We start from the raw sequence: 16,477 nt of genomic DNA, 5'->3' as shown, positions 1-16,477 counted from the left end.
GTAGCAGGGGGCCATAGGGGTGGTTTCTGTGAGAAAGATCTAGAAGCCGCCCCATGTTTGGGAAGGGCCCCGTTGTTTTCCAGATCTGAGCCAATAAGCGATGTTGTTTTGCGCCTCTGTGAGAGCATATTTAAGACAGGGAAAAAAAACACTGCGCCACACAGCAGCTGGGAGAGTGAAAGGAGTGAGGAACGGCCTTGCAGGCACCAAGGTCAGTGCAGAAGGAGGGGGAGAGGTGCTCCAGGCGCAGGAGCAGAAGTCCCCTGCGGCCTGTGGTGAGGACCATGGTGAAGCAGGATGTCCCCCTGCAGCCCATGGAGTACCACGGTGGAGCAGGGTTCCACGCTGCAGCCCGTGGAGGAGACCACGGTGGAGCAGGTGGCCCTGCACCGATGGAGGCTGCCGCCTGTGGAAGACCCCTGCCGGAGCAGATTCCGGGCCGGACCTGTAGCCCGTGGAGAGGAGACCACGCAGGAGCAGGTGATCTGGCAGGAGCTGCTGCCCGTAGGGGAGCCAGGTTGGAGCAGTTTTCTCCTGAGGGATGGACCCCGTGGTACGGACCCATATCTGGAGCAGTTCTGGAAGAGCTGCTGCCTGTGGGAAGCCCACGCCGGATCAGTTCGTCAAGGACTGCATCCCGTGGGTGGGACCCCACAGCACAGGGGACGAGAGTGACCGAGAAGGAGCGGCAGAGAAGAAGTGCTGTAGACTGACCATAACCCCCATTCCCCCGTTCCCCTGCGCCGCTCGGGGGGAGGAGGTGGAAGAGGGTGGATGGGGGGGGAGGTGCTTTTGGTTTCTTTCCTTTGTTTCTCACTTCTCTAGCTTGTTAGTAATGAGCAATAAATCTTACTATCTGTCTTCTTATGCTGAGTCTGGTTTGCCCGTTACACTAATTATTGCGTGATTTTCTCGTCCTTATCCCAATCCTTGAGCCCCTTTCACATATTTTCTCCCCATTCCTCTTTGAGGAGGGGGAGTGAGATAGCGGCTGTGGTGGAGCTCGGCTGCCCACTCGAGCGGAACCACGACACTTAGCAGCACAGCAGCCGACCATGTCATCGCTTGCTCTGTGCCCTTGGGCTCCCTCGAGGTGTCCCCAAGGCCTCAAGGCTGACAGCTCTTGAAGGCAGCAGGGTCTCTGCTGGGGTGTGCTGATTGAGCCAGACCGAATTCATCACTGTCTTCTCCTTGATGAATTTGCGAGACTGATTTTATGCTATTATAGTTTGATTGTCAAACATGAGTACAAATGTTTCCCTCCCTTAACTCCTGTTGTGGAGGAATGAAATGCCAGACTTAAAGCTAGCTCTCTAACCAAACTTAAACGAAAAGCCTCAAAACTTGTCCTTATCCCAGAACCTGAGCAGGCATCTTGAGCAGAACACTAATCCTTCACTCAGCGCCTTTGCCATTCCCTTAACCCTGGATGGTGACCTCTAATTCCTAAACATTAACCTGATCATCTAACCCTCAAAGCCCCCCAACATGCACACAGCACATCTCAGCTTCAACCCCACTTCTATACCTAACTTCAGCTGCTTGTCTCCTTGCGGCAGGGCAGGGACTGTGAGGTCCTGCAGCAGTCCCATGGCATTGGAAGAAGCATGTGAGGTGACAGGTATGTGATCAGATCAGAGGTCACAAGGAGGAGCTGGCTGGGAATGCTGGAATGGGATCAGGTTTGCCTCAGGATATGCTGAGCCTGCAGGAGGCACATGGCTGTGAAGGAGGCTGGGAGGTCACTTCTGTCTCTATAGCTAACGGACCAGCAGCAGGAATGTGGCACAGATAGGGACCATAAAGGGCAGAAGCATGCACAAGGCATTGAAGAAGATGGTGAGGCACCTTCTGTTCTGGTCAGGTGAGAGACCACAGGAAGGCTGATGGCATGGGAGTCATGGTTGAAGTATAGTTTGTGAGACCATAGAATCAGAGAATGGCTCCTGTTGGAAGGGACCTTAAAGGTCACCTAGTTCCAACCCCCAGCCATTAACAGGGATGTCATTAGCAGGGATGCCTCCTATGAGATCAGGTTGCCCAGGGCGTCACATAACCTGCACTTGCTCAGCTCCAGGGATGGGGCTGATCTCTCAGCAACCTGTTCCAGTACCTCACTACCCACTAATTGAAGAAATTTTCTCCTCAGCTCTAAGCTAAATCTTCCCTCTTTTAGCTTAAAACCATTCCCCCTTGTCCTGTCATTATCTGAGTGAGGAAAGAGTCACTCTCCATCTTTTTATAAGCCCCTTTTAATATTGAAAAGCCACAAAGAGTTCACCCCTAAGCCTTCTTTTCTTCAGGCTGAACAGCCCCAGCTCCATTGAGCACCACGCTCTGGGTGTGACCTTCAGGCCAACTCCTTATCCAATGAATGGTTCACCCATCAAATGCGTATCTCTCTAGTTTGGAGACAAGGATGTCATGTGGGACAGTGTCAATGGTCTTACAGAAGTCCAAGTTGATGACATAGGCCGGTCTTCTCTTGTTGTCTGATGCGATCACTCCATTGTAGAAAGCCATCACATTGGTCAGGCAAGATTTACCCTTTGGTGAAGCCATGCTGGCTGTCTGAGATCACCTCTTTGTCTTGCATGGGCCTTGACATTGATTCCAGGAGGATCTTTTCCATGATCTTTTGAGGCACAGAGGTGAGGCTCACCATTCAGTAGTTCCATGGGTTCTCATTTCAACCCTTTTTAAAAATGGAAGTGATGTTTCCTTTTTCCAGTCAGCAGAGATTTCACCTGACTGCCAGGACTCTTCAAATATGATGGAGAGAGGCTTGGAAACTATATCAATCAGTTCCCTCAGGACCCTGGGATGAATGTCATCAAACCCCATAGACTTGTACTTGTTGAGTTTCTTCTGGTGGTCTCAAACCTCCTCTTCACTTAGAGTGGGTGGGACTTTGCCCCCCAGCCTCCATCTATGGCTTCAGGGAATGAAAGTCTTGGGAAGCCTGACTGGCAGGGAAGACTGAGGCAAAGATGTTGTTGAGTCCCTCTGCCTTCTCCACGCCTGTTATTACCAGTTCACCCTTCTCATCCGTCAGAAGAGGGTATGCTCTCCTTGGCCTTTCTTTTCTGAGCGATGTATCTACCGAATCTCGTCCTGTTATTATTTTCATCCCCTGTTAAGCTCAGTTCCATCCGTGCCTTAGCTTTCCTTATCCTATCCTTCCACATCTGAAACTGAAACTTGTGAGAGAGCCTGAGAAAAGTAGCCCTGCATCCATAGGAGCCATTTGGGAAACAAAATTTGTAGGTTGGAAGCGTGATTTTGTGGAGGTGCAGAGCTGATGGGCACATTGCGCAGGATGCGCCTAAAGATCTTTGTGTCCTTTTCCCTCCTGACTACAATGCCACTTCATTCTCAGGAATGGAGGACCCAACAGAGGTGAGACAGATACACTGAGATCACAGAATCACAGAATCACAGAATTTCTAGGTTGGAAGAGACCTCAAGATCATTGAGTCCAACCTCTGACCTAACGCTAACCGTCCCCACTAAATGGAGGTAGTAAATGTCATCAGAAAGCTGATCCCAGTAAGATATGGGGAGGTCAGGAGCAGCCTGGACAAGAGACATGTGAGATTATGGGGTGGTAAGAGGAGCATGGCCAGCAGAAATTAATGATTTCATAGAGGTAAGAGCATTCATGCAATGCCAATGCTGTAGTAAGACTGACTTAAAACAGTAATGTATGTCCTTTACCTTACTGGGAACAGTTATTTTAATCCCTAAACCTAAATGCTACTACAACACTCTGAAAGGAATCAATTTTCTCTCTTGATAACCGTAATGCCTTCACCTAACACTAACATTAAAATGCTCTATTTAACCCTAAACTCCTTGGCAGACGTAAAACACCCGTAAACCACAGAGCTTGTCCATACCTCAACCACAGATGTTACAGCATAAGCAGAACACCAAACAATCCCACTAAAACTTTGCTTAATCTCTAACCCAGAAAGTAAAAAGAGATACTGAGGGAGCTATAGAAAGCTCAGCTCTGCCTCAGGATCTCATGGCCCAGCAGGAGGAATGTGACTGTGGCAGTGACTGTGAGGTCACTTCTGTCTCTGCACTTGATAGGGCAGCAGCAGGAACGTGTCACGGAAAGGGACTGGGAGGTCACTTGTGTCTGGAGGTGGCAGGTCAGCCTTGACTTCTCCCTGGAATCTGCACTTTTGGGCTGACATCTGGCAGTGGCCCTGCTAGGCCAGCAGAAGGCACCTGCTTGGCATGCTGACTGGGGGATCCCCTCTGCCTCCAGAGCCAGCAGGACCCAGACAGAAAGAAGGCCCCAACATGGGTTGTCCTGTCCCTTCTGCTTGAGTCCATGACTGCACAGCAGCAGGCACAAGGCTTGGCTGTGTGTAGCCAAGAAGCTGCAAGGCCAGCAGCAGGCCCCTGGCTTGGAAGCTGCTGTTGAGGTGACTTGTGTCTGGTTGGCTGCGAGGCCGCAAGGAGCCTGCTGGGTTGGGATGCCTACTCCAGGAGGGTTTTCCACCCTGATGGAGCTTCCTTTGGTAGTAGGAAACGGCAGAAGAAAAAACCGCCACAAAGTTTGCATTGCAAGTTTGGTACTGGCCATGAGGAGGAAGAAATGTCCAGGGGAACAACTGGTCTTGCTGATAGTAACAGAGGCAAAGAAGGAATTAAGTGTCTCAGCCACTTAAGTCTCCACCCTGATGGAGCTTTCTTTGGTAGTAGGAAAGAGCAGGAGAGAAAAAAATCTGCCACAAAGTGTTCCATGGAAGTTTGGCACTGGTCAGAAGGAGGGAGAAATGTCCCTCAAAGGGTCATGCTGTGGTGCCAGAGGTCACCCTCTGATCAGACCCTGGCTTTGTGTTTCAAGGAACAGCTGGTGAGGGGTGACTAGACATCAGTGAAAGCAAGGGATGAGAGCAAGATGGTGAACAGAGATGGGTGCCTGCAGCCTTCAATAAAATAGGGCAATGTGTGGGACAGCATTGGAAAGCCTGCAGAGGAGAAGGCAGAGGGTGCTGGTAAAAAGGGAGGGCCCCAACATGCGTGAACTTTTTGTCCCCTTGGCTAGAGCTTAGGAGGAGATATGTTATATTCATTGTGATGGGGATTTATAGATTCCTTACAACTGTGTGCAGCAGCTCAAAGGTTTCACACCACTGTGGTTCTCATGGCATCACACTGACCACCACATCCCACAGACCCCAGGAAGAGCCTTGAGCCAGACATGGCGGTGCAGAATCTCCCCTTCCAGAGGCTGGGGTCAGACCTTGGCTCTTCTGCATCACCAAAACCAACCAAGACTTCTCTCAGCACAGTGCTTTGCCTGTCTGTAACCATGGCCTACAAGGGAAAGGATATCACTTCCTAAGTGCTTGAGGTCAAGGTCTGGCCCTTGTGCTTGTGACACACATCTAGTTTGTCTACACCTCAGTGTCACCTTCACACTGCCTTTGTCTCCTTGTCCTCACTGCCTCCAGGGTTCTGCTCTAACAAGCTCCAAGGGAGGCTGTGTCAGTGCTGGCCCTCAGGGGGACACTGCAGGAAACTTGCCTCTGACTTGGACTTCTGGAGAGATGTCTTCAATTGTCTCTGAGTGCCTGAGGTTCGTGGGCTCATCAGCAAAGCCCCCAGAGGGGTGATTCCAGTGCCTTGGGCTGGTGCTGTGCTGCTGAGCTGGGCCGGGCTCGTGGGACAGAGAAAACACATTTCAGAAAGTCCCATGAAGCAGAGAGACAGCTGTGCCCAGGAGCAGCTCCTCTGCACAACCCAGCAGGACTGGGGGCTTTGACACATTGTGGCAGGACACATCTGCAGGCTCTTGACACCGTGAGGCTCTGGCAGCAGGGCAATGCAGGTGGGGTTGCCAGAGGGGTCTCCTACATCTGGCACATTCAATGGCTGATAGCATCTGTCAGGGTCGTTGTCTCTATTTCTAGAAAAAGGAGTAGAAAATGCTGTATAGAATAACATTTATGATTGCATATTTCAAGAGGAAGACCAAGAGAGGGGCTACCTGAAAGGCAAGACTTTTTGTGTAGCCTGTACTTGCAGACTCCTGCAGTGGAGGGGAGGCAGGTTTCATGGTAATGGATTGTCAGTATTTTGGTGGAGACTGAGACTCCAAGAGAATTGCAGTGAGAGATCAGTTTGTCAGCAATGAAGTTTATAAAGTACCTTCACACACCTCAGCCCAGAAACTGCACCAACATCATTTTGTAGTCCTCTCTGGTTTTATCCTAGCTGATCTTTATGAGCTGCAAGCCCCCTGATGCCCAGTGCTGGGAGACATCCCTGTCTTTGGGAGGTCTCTGCCAGCTTGAAGTGAGCACAGATCATTTGCAATGAGCAGGAGCTGCCTCCTCTGCAGGCAGAGCTGCAGCACAGGAGGGTCTGCTGAGTGTCCGTCTGTCCCTCCCTGGCCTTGCCTCCCCTGGCAGCAGCATGCTGGCATTCCTCCTGGCTTCTCCAGCTGGCAGTGCTGCTGGCTTGGGATGGGGGTTTCACATGCCCATGGAATGAGCCCTCGTTGTACTTGGGGGAAGGGCAGTAAGGGGACAGGGTGAGAGGTCTGGAGATGGGCACTGTGTGCCTGGATTCCTCTTCTCTCAGCAGTATTCAGGTTCTTCTCAGATCAATCTCTGAGTACAACTTTCCTGCAACATTCACAGGGTGGGTGAGACCAGCACTGATGAACAGATTGTCTGTTCTCACTAAAGGACACTGCACTATAGGGCCAGTCCCTTTTTCTTTGAGGATCCACAATATATCCTCATGTGCTGGAGAAGTGCCCAGGATTTCTGTTTTAGAAAAACTCAGCCGGTGTGGTAGGTTAGTAAAAATAAAAAGTCTAACTGTATAAAATATATATATATATATATATATATCTGCTCTGAAGTTGGGTAGCCTGAGGGCAACTATGGGGCAAAGTTCTTTAATATAAGCAGTGAAGAGAGTCTGAGATTACCCCATGTTCCTCCTTACCTCTGGCTTTTGGACATAACTGACTCTTCCGTTTTCCACAGAGGAGTCACCTGCTCCCAGGGATACCCTCAGGCATCAGGAAGAACTCATGAAAGTGACTTGCCAAATGTCTTCCTGGAAATGGACAATTTTCTGGAGATTCTAAATGAGAAATGGGACGAGTTTTTCTCTGATAAGTCTGTTGTACATTATTACTGTTCTTTCTCTTCTTTGTTCAGGATCACATCCCCAAAAAAGCAGATGTCCAACAGCAGCTCCATCACTGAGTTCCTTCTGCTGGCATTTGCAGACACACACGAGCTGCAGCTCCTGCACTTCGCGCTCTTCCTGGGCATCTACCTGGCTGCCCTCCTGGGCAACGGCCTCATCCTCACTGCTGTAGCCTGCGACCACCGCCTCCACACCCCCATGTACTTCTTCCTCCTCAACCTCGCCGTCCTCGACCTGGGCTGCATCTCCACCACTCTGCCCAAAGCCATGGCCAATGCCCTCTGGGACACCAGGGCCATCTCCTATCAAGGATGTGCTGCACAGGTCTTTCTCTTTGTATTTTTGATGTCAGCAGAGTTTTCTCTTCTCACTGTCATGGCCTATGACCGCTACGTTGCCATCTGCAAGCCCCTGCACTACGGGAGCCTCCTGGGCAGCAGAGCTTGTGCCCAGATGGCAGCAGCTGCCTGGGGCAGTGGCTTTCTCACTGCTGTCCTGCACACGGCCAACACATTTTCCCTGCCCCTCTGCCAAGGCAATGCTGTGGACCAGTTCTTCTGTGAAATCCCCCACATCCTCAAGCTCTCCTGCTCAGATGCCTACCTCAGGGAAGTTGGGACACTTATCTTTACTGTTTGTTTAGCCTTTGGTTGTTTTGTTTTCATTGTTTTCTCCTACATGCAGATCTTCAGGGCTGTGCTGAGGATGCCCTCTGAGCAGGGCCGGCACAAAGCCTTTTCCACGTGCCTCCCTCAAGTGGCTGTTGTCTCCCTGTTTCTCAGCACCATCATTTTTGCCTACTTTAAACCTCACTCCCTCTTCTCCCCAGCTCTAAATCCGGCGGTGTCATTTTTGTACTCAGTGTTGCCTCCAACAGTGAACCCTGTCCTCTACAGCATGAGGAACAAGGTACTTAAGAATGCAGTATGGATTTTTTTTAAATATATGCTTCTTCAGAATCAATAATGTGTCTTTAAATTTTAAATTTATTTTGGAGACTCTTAGGAAAATCTTATGTTTTATCTTATGTCTACTTTGTTTTCTCTTATTTTCTGTAATTTAATTCTCTTTTTTTTTTCTTTTCTTTTATCATCTTTCTCTTAACATCCAAACTGTTATTATTAAATGTCTGTTTTATTATTTTCTCTCATTATTTCACATTTGATTAAATATTATTCCTAGCCCCCTAGAAGTCTATTATTATTTTTCTGTAGAAGATGGCTTCCTGTGTAGATAAACCTAATAAGAAAGCCATCAGAAATTCATTGGTCTGAGCTGCCATGTCTTCCCATCCCCTCTGGAGCTGGGAGAGCAGCCCCAGCATGCAGGAGGGGCTCAGGGCCAAGAGCCCAGCTGCCACATGCAGGAGCAGCCCCAGTGGCCCTCGGGGCTGCCCCTCACTGCCCGCTGAGCTCTGCCTCTCTGCTGCCTTCGGGTCAGGGCTGCTGCTTCCCTGGAGCCATGGCCATGGCCAGCAGCAGGACTTGGCCTTGTCACTGCTGCTTTCTTTCTGGTTCCTCATTGTTCTCTTGTGCTCTTATATCTGTGCTAGTCCTGAGGTCTCATATGCCTTGGTGACAGTCCTGATGTCTTTGCAGTGGCATCCCTCTGTCTGCAGGCAGCAGCAGGCACTGTGCAGCCCTGGGTCACAGCTGCCTCCCTGCTAACACCACAGTAACAAGAGGGTCTTGCTCACGGCAAGCCCAGGACCCTGGACACCTCTTCCAAATGTGCTATCAGAAATAGAGCTAAGGGGCTGCTCTCTGCTCTTCTGTTTTCTGGGGTTCATCATGGAGTGAGAGACAGAGGTTGAAAGCCCCAGGGTGGTCCCTGAGGAACCAAGGCCTAGACCAAGATCTCCCTTTGTGGCAGCACATGCCCAAATAGACAACATTGCCCTCTGCAGTTGGGCAAATGGCCAATTCCAGCCTGGAGAGGAATCTGGAGCTGCCAGGAGATGTCAGGAGATCTGCAGGGACAAGGTGCTCAGTGGGTGTGTTGGGTCTGTCTGAGCTGGAGTCACCTTTTCCCTGCAGCAGCTCACACAGTAATGTGCTCTGCACTCGTAGCTGGAACAGCACTGATATCACTCCAGTGTTGTGTCTCTTGCTGCATAGTGCTGGCACAGCATGAGGACTCCTTCCAAGCCCCCAAGAGCCAGCAGGCTGGGGGTGGGCAAGTGATGGGGAGGGGACATCGCCAGAGCAGCTGACCTAAACCAACCAAGGGATATTCCGTAACACCTGATGTCACACTCAGCAATTAAAGGGGGGGCTCTCATGGGAGAGGGGGCTGTTCCTCCTGAACAACCACTATATGTTTTGAGGCCCTGCTTCCCAGGACGTGGCCGAACACCGCTCGCTGATGGGAAGTAGAGAATAATATTTTTTCTCTCTCTGTGATTCTGCGCAGACTGATTGTTTCTTTTGTTTCTTTTTTCATCCCCATTCCCTTTCCCTTTAATTAAACCTTTCTCATCTCAAACCTCGAGTTCTCTGTGTTGTATTTTCTCCCCCTTCCTCTTTGAGGAGAGGGGGAGTGAGAGAGCGGTTGTGGTGGAGCTCCGCTGCCCACCTGAGTAAAACCACCACAGGCCACCAGGTTTGTCAGGCACGATCTGCCCTTAGTGAAGCTATGTTGACTGTCACCAACAGCCACCAGTTTGCTGTCACCACCAGTCCAAAAAGCAGGGTAATGTGTTAAGTCAGAGAGAGACATTTTGAAATGAACCTATGGAAAGAGGGTGACAGAAATCTCATGGGAACGCTGGGGGTAATTACTGGAGTTCTGCACAGAGAAATGTCGGGGGTCTGTGAGGTGCCAACATCTGAACTGGCCTCGCGCACTGCTCATCTACACTGGGCTGTTCAGAGACACGAGTCTCTGCCTTGCACACACACAGGCAGTGCACTGCAGCACTTGCAGGTCCCTCTGGCTCCTGCAGCCACTGGCAGAGGCTGGGAGGCACCTCAACATTGCAGTGCATCGCCCTCCTCTGAGATGCCCCACAGCATGAGGAATGAGCACAGGGACCCCGGAGGCTCAAGGAAGCACATCACAGAGCTGCATTCAGCTCTTGCACTTTGGCCTGCAGTCCCAGCATAGCCACACAGCAATACTGGACCAAGCTCCAGGAGCAGCCAGGCCTTACACCGCCAGCAGGGCTCAGCAGGAGAGGGTGGCAGTGGTAGGAGAACAGCTCTGCATGTGCCAAGTCCTGGTGCTCTAGGGCTGGACTACTGGGCCGTGACTCTTTTCCTCTGCACCCTGCACATGGGCACTGCCTCTGCAGCCACAGAAAAGACCTCAGAGGAAGGACATAAGACGAAAAGGCACTTTAATTGGTTTAAATACACAAGCAAAATGAAGAATTATATTTCTCTGTGGACAACATTTGATAAAGTACAATTGGAAAAAACACAACAACACAAGACCCACAGGCTTCGCCAATCATGAGTAACATTACGAGTGATTTACCGAAGAAGGCAGGCAATATATTTGTAGTGGGTTTACATGGCAAGTTTTTGGTAGCAGGGGGCCATAGGGGTGGTTTCTGTGAGAAGGATCTAGAAGCTGCCCCATGTTTGGTAAGGGCCCCACTGTATTCCAGAGCTGAGCCAATAAGCCATGTTGTTTTGTGCCTCTGTGAGAGCAGATTTAAGACAGGGAAAAAAAACACTGCGCCACACAGCAGCTGGCAGAGTGAAAGGAGTGAGGAACGGCCTTGCAGGCACCAAGGTCAGTGCAGAAGGAGGGGGAGAGGTGTTCCAGGCGCAGGAGCAGAAGTCCCCTGCGGCCTGTGGTGAGGACCATGGTGAAGCAGGATGTCCCCCTGCAGCCCATGAAGTACCATGGTGGAGCAGGGTTCCACGCTGCAGCCCGTGGAGGAGACCACGGTGGAGCAGGTGGCCCTGCACCGATGGAGGGTGATGCCTGTGGAAGACCCCTGCCAGAACAGATCCCAGGCCAGACCTGTAGCCCGTGGAGAGGAGCCCACGCAAGAGCAGGTGACCTGGCAGGAGCTGCTGCCCGTGGGGGACCCAGGTTGGAGCAGTTTGCTCCTGAGGGATGGATCCCGTGGTACGGACCCATATCTGGAGCAGTGCAGGAAGAGCTGCTGCCTGTGGGAAGCCCACGCCGGATCAGTTCGTCAAGGACTGCATCCCGTGGGTGGGACCCCACAGCACAGGGGACAAGAGTGACCGAGAAGGAGCGGCAGAGAAGAAGTGCTGTAGACTGACCATAACCCCCATTCCCCCGTTCCCCTGCGCCGCTCGGGGGGAGGAGGTGGAAGAGGGTGGATCGGGGGGAAGGTGCTTTTGGTTTCTTTCCTTTGTTTCTCACTTCTCTAGCTTGTTAGTAATGAGCAATAAATCTTACTATCTCCTTATGCTGAGTCTGTTTTGCCCGTTACAATAATTACTGAGTGATTTTCTCATCCTTATCTCAACCTTTGAGCCCTTTTCACATATTTTCTCCCCATTCCTCTTTGAGGAGGGGGAGTGAGAGAGCAGCTGTGGTGGAGCTCGGCTGCCCACTCGAGTGGAACCATGATACCCTGCTATAGAGATGACAGGACTGTCACCTAGATCCACAAGGTCGAATCCAAATACACTGCTCCTAACTGTGGCAGCTGGGCTCCTGGACCTGAGCCCCTCCTGGATTCTGGGGCTGCTTCCCCAGCTCCAGAGGAGATGGGAAGAGAAGGATACTGAGACCAATGAAATTCCACTGACATCTTTATTGTCTTTCTCTACCAAGGAAGCCTGGTTCTGTATGTACATTAGATGATGTGGTCAAACCTTACACAAGATGTAACATTCAGAATGCTAAGAATGAGATTATTAAAAACAAAATGAAATGTAGTTCAAATACTAAGAAAGAAATATAATTTAAGAAATGTTGTATCATTTTCCCAAATACCCTTTGATTTCTGTTAGGATTACTATTAATGAAAAACTTACGAATACACTAGTAACGATAAAAATGATATGATATAATATGAATCAAAATATTTGCATATTATTAAGAATAGATCTTCTGAACACATCATGGTTGCTTAAGAGGCATGTATGGAAATATTTTCCTCACTGTATCCTTGAGCTCCTGGTTCCTCATGCTGTAGATGAGGGGATTCACTACTGGAGGCACCACTGAGTAGAGAAGTGTGACCACCAGGTCCAGGGATGGCGAGGAAATGGAGGGCGGCTTCAGGTTGGCAAACACAGCAGTGCTGACAAACAGAGAAACTACGGCCAGATGAGGGAGGCACGTGGAAAAGGCTTTGTGCCGGCCCTGCTCAGAGGGCATCCTCAGCACTGCCCTGAAGATCTCCACATAGGACAGCACAATGAAGACAAAACAACCAAAGACTAAAGAAACATTAAGCACAAGAGCCCAGACTTCTCTGAGGTAGGCATCTGAGCAGGAGAGCTTGAGGATGTGGGGGATTTCACAGAAGAACTGGTCCACAGCATTGCCTTGGCAGAGGGGCAGGGAAAATGTAATGGTCGTGTGCAGGACAGCGTTGAGAAAGCCACTGCCCCAGGCAGCTGCTGCCATCTGGGCACAAGCTCTGCTGCCCAGGAGGCTCCTGTAGTACAGGGGCTTGCAGATGGCAACGTAGCGGTCATAGGCCATGACGGTGAGAAGGAAATACTCCGATGACATCAAAAATACAAAGAGAAAGACCTGTGCAGCACATCCTTGATAGGAGATGGCCCTGGTGTCCCAGAGGGCATTGGCCATGGCTTTGGGCAGAGTGGTGGAGATGCAGCCCAGGTCGAGGACGGCGAGGTTGAGGAGGAAGAAGTACATGGGGGTGTGGAGGCGGTGGTGGCAGGCTACGGCGCTGAGGATGAGGCCGTTGCCCAGGAGGGCAGCCAGGTAGATGCCCAGGAAGAGCGCAAAGTGCAGGAGCTGCAGCTCGCGTGTGTCTGCGAATGGCAGCAGGAGGAACTCACTCACAGAGCTGCTGTTGGGCATCTGCTGACTCTGGACACAGTTGTCTGCTGAAGATGAGCTGGCAGAGAAACTTTATAACAGACTTCTCTCAGGAAATCCATTGCAAGTCTTAAAGCATGCCCTAGCCTGAACCTCTGTCTTTGCAGGAGAACCTTCCTGCAGCTTTCTTGCTTGAGCAAGGTAGAATTTTCTTTTGTTACCTAGTAGTTACCCCTGTAATGGTTAGCATGATGAACATGGTCAGGGATTTCTCTGAGAAGAAAGTTGAGACAACTGGGAGCACAGAAGCTGCAGTAGAAGTGCAGATGGACATAATACTCACTTTGTCTGCAGGTGCATGAGCAGGATCTCAGCTCTTCCCTCCTAGCCAGGGGTGCAGAGGCCTCACTCCAGCTGCCCAAAGACAGCCATCCAGCAGCACGGACATGGCCTTAACACAGAACTGCCTCCTCCTTGGGGCACCTAGATAACACAGAGATGCCACGAGAGAGCTGCATCCTGCGGGAGAACAGCCTGCAGCCCAGGAGGACACCCCTCAGACAGCTGGATATTCGCAAGCTGGGGTATCCCAAAATCCAATCTGCATCCCATGCAGTTTCTTTAGGAGTTTGGCCATCCCTGTCTTATATGACCAGGAGTAGCTAGATTATGATACTCCAAGGGGCTTCTGCCAGACTTCCTCACCTCGCAAAGCAGCCCAGCAGGACTCTAAAAGCCTACTGCAATCCCCACTCCCAGAAACAAGACCCAGCAGGAGACCCTTCCAGGACCTGCAGCTACATGGCCCTGCAGCCAGACCCTTACCTTGTCAAGGGCTGTGCAGGTTTCTCCTGCAGGCAGCTCTCCGTCCCACTGCCAAGTGCCTCCAAGCCCTCTCTCCTTCTCTCCTCTCTGCATGCCAGCTGCGGTCAGAGCCCCGAGTCCTGCTGCACTGTGCAGAGGAGCTGCTCCTTGTCCACAGATGTCTCTCTGCTTCATGGGACATTTTAAAATGTGTTTTTTTTTCATGTTCCAGGAGCCCGGCCCAGCTCAGCAACACAGGCCCAGCCCAATGCATTATAATCACCCCTCTGGGGGCTTTGCTGATGAGCCCATGAGGAGTCAATAAGGCTCTGGTGCTTTAATGATTATCTGTCTCCTCAAAAGCTTTAGTGGCTGAGACAACAGCCATAGTTATGGACACAATTATCTCATAAGGAAGCTCTGTAGGAAGCTGGCCTGGTTCCTTGTGAGAAGGCACCACTGCTCGTATGGCACCCCTGTGGTGGAAACCACTCCTGAAGTAGGCATCCCAACCCAGCAGGCTCCTTGTGGTCGGTCAGCCAACCACACACAAGTCACCTCAGCAGCAGCTTCCAAGCCAGGGGCCTGCTGCTGGCCTTGCAGCTTCTTGGCTAGACACAGCCAAGCCTTGTGCCTGCTGCTGTGCAGTCATGGACTCAAGCAGAAGGGACAGGACAACCCATCTGGGGGCCTTCTTTCTGCCTGGGTCCTCCTGGCTCTGGAGGCAGAGGGGATCCAACAGTCAGCATGCCAGCTAGGTGCCCAGACTTCTCAAAAGTCAAGGGTGTCCTACCACCTACAGGCAGAAGTGACCTCACAGTCCCTTCCACAGTCACATTCCTCCTGCTGGGGCAGGAGATCCTGAGGCAGAGCTGACCTCTCTCTTGTCTCACAGGGACTAGATTTTACCTTTCTAGGTTAGAGATTAAACAAAGTTTTTGTTGGAAGATTTTGTATTAGGTTTGTGGTGTCATGTTTCTGGTTATGGTATGGGAAAGCATTATGGTTAAGGGTTTTGTTTAGGTCTGGCAAGTAGTCTAGGGATAAACAGAGCATTTTAATGGTAGTGTTAAGGGCAGGGATCATGGTGAGCAAGAGAGTAAAGGGAAGGAAAGGGGTCTACGGGTTGAGTTTTTCTTCAGGTGATATTTTGAGTTCTGCTTTACAATAGTGGATTCCTGTCAGGATGTTGGACTAATGTTTAGGTTGAGGGATTATTGTTACTGTTAAAAATAATTTACAGGCCCTACGCGACTGTTTGAAGTCAGTGTTACAGCAGCGTCAACATCACAGGAACCCTCTAACGTCTACAAAGTTAAGCTTCTGAGCTCCTCTTCCCTTCCTCTTCCCTCCCCCAGGTCTCAAATATCTCCTGACCAGGCTACTCCTGACCTCTCCATAGCAGTCATCTAACTGGGATCAGCTTTCTGATGGTTGTCATTATATCAGAGCACCTGTCTCACCTCTGTTGGCTACTCTATTTTGTAGTATTAGAATACTCTATACTCTGTTGCCTATTCTTTTCTGTTTCTCACAAAGCCTCCCATGAGAATTGTTAGGGCAGATAACTGGAAGCCATGATTACAGACAGGCAAAGGCGCTGTGCTGAGAAAATCTCACTTTATTTTGTTGAAGCAGAAGGGCAAAGGCCTGACCCCAACCACTGGGAGGGGAGATTCTACAACCCCAGCACCCCTATGTCTCACTCAGGGCTCTTCCTGGGGTTTGTGGGGTAGGGGGAGATGCCCACAATACCATATGTGAAGGGCAATGGTATGACACCTTCCAGCATTTGCACAGGGTTGAAAGGAGAATTCATGGTCCCAATGCCATGGGTATAACACGTCTCCTCCTAAGCCATGGCCAAGGGGACAAAGATGTCAGTTCTGCTGCAGCCTTCCATTCTTGTCAGAGCCCTCTGCCTTCTCCTCTGCACACTTTCTTGTGCTGTACCACACTTCCCTGAAGGCTGCAGACAACCACTTCTCTTACCCACCTTGCTCTCACTCTGCTGTTCCCATGATTTCACTGCTGCCTCTCCACTCTCACCAGCTGTTCCTTCAAACACAAGGGCATGGGCTGATCCAAACTCCCCCTGGGTGATCTCTGGACCCACAGCACCAGTTCCAGTGCCTCACCTTTAAGTCAAGAATTTCATCTGACTATTGAATCTAAATCTACCCTCTTTAAGTTTAACACTACCCTTGTCCTACCATAGAATCAGAAATCATAGAAACACAACGTTGGAAAGGACCTACAGGATCATTTAGTCCAACTATCGCTAATTCTACACACTAAGTTACGAAGTCATATCTCCTAGCACCCTGTCCTGGTGCTTCTTGAACAGTGCGAGGGTTGGTGACTCCAGCACCTCCTTGGGCAGACCATTCCGGTGCCTGACTATTCTGTGAGAGAAAAAGGTTTTTGTGATATCTAATCTAAACATCCCCAGGCACAACTTGCAGCCTTTTCCTCAAGTCCTATCATTAGTTATCTGAGAGAAGGGGCTGACCCCCGCCTTACATCAACCTCTCTTCAGGAA

At 50.5% G+C, this 16,477-nt stretch overlaps 2 protein-coding genes and 1 long non-coding RNA gene across 3 annotated transcripts in view; 2 read left to right on the top strand and 1 right to left on the bottom strand.

Moving 5' to 3' along the window:
• Positions 1 to 16,477, top strand: part of LOC137846970 (uncharacterized) — a 475,040-nt gene that overhangs the window by 434,618 nt on the left and 23,945 nt on the right. The gene's annotated exons all lie outside the window — the stretch shown is intronic.
• On the top strand, positions 7,219 to 10,644 carry LOC137847408 (olfactory receptor 14A16-like). The gene is made up of 2 exons (XM_068665685.1): positions 7,219 to 8,114; positions 10,545 to 10,644. Exons 1-2 carry the CDS (start codon positions 7,219 to 7,221, stop codon positions 10,642 to 10,644), a joined length of 996 nt encoding a protein of 331 aa, XP_068521786.1.
• On the bottom strand, positions 12,238 to 13,173 carry LOC137847407 (olfactory receptor 14C36-like). Its single transcript, XM_068665684.1, has one exon. The coding sequence runs from the start codon at positions 13,171 to 13,173 to the stop codon at positions 12,238 to 12,240; it is 936 nt and encodes a 311-aa protein (XP_068521785.1).

Source organism: Anas acuta, chromosome W (assembly GCF_963932015.1).
Source record: "Anas acuta chromosome W, bAnaAcu1.1, whole genome shotgun sequence".
Taxonomy (NCBI): domain Eukaryota; kingdom Metazoa; phylum Chordata; class Aves; order Anseriformes; family Anatidae; genus Anas; species Anas acuta.
This window is presented reverse-complemented; position numbering and strand designations above follow the sequence as displayed.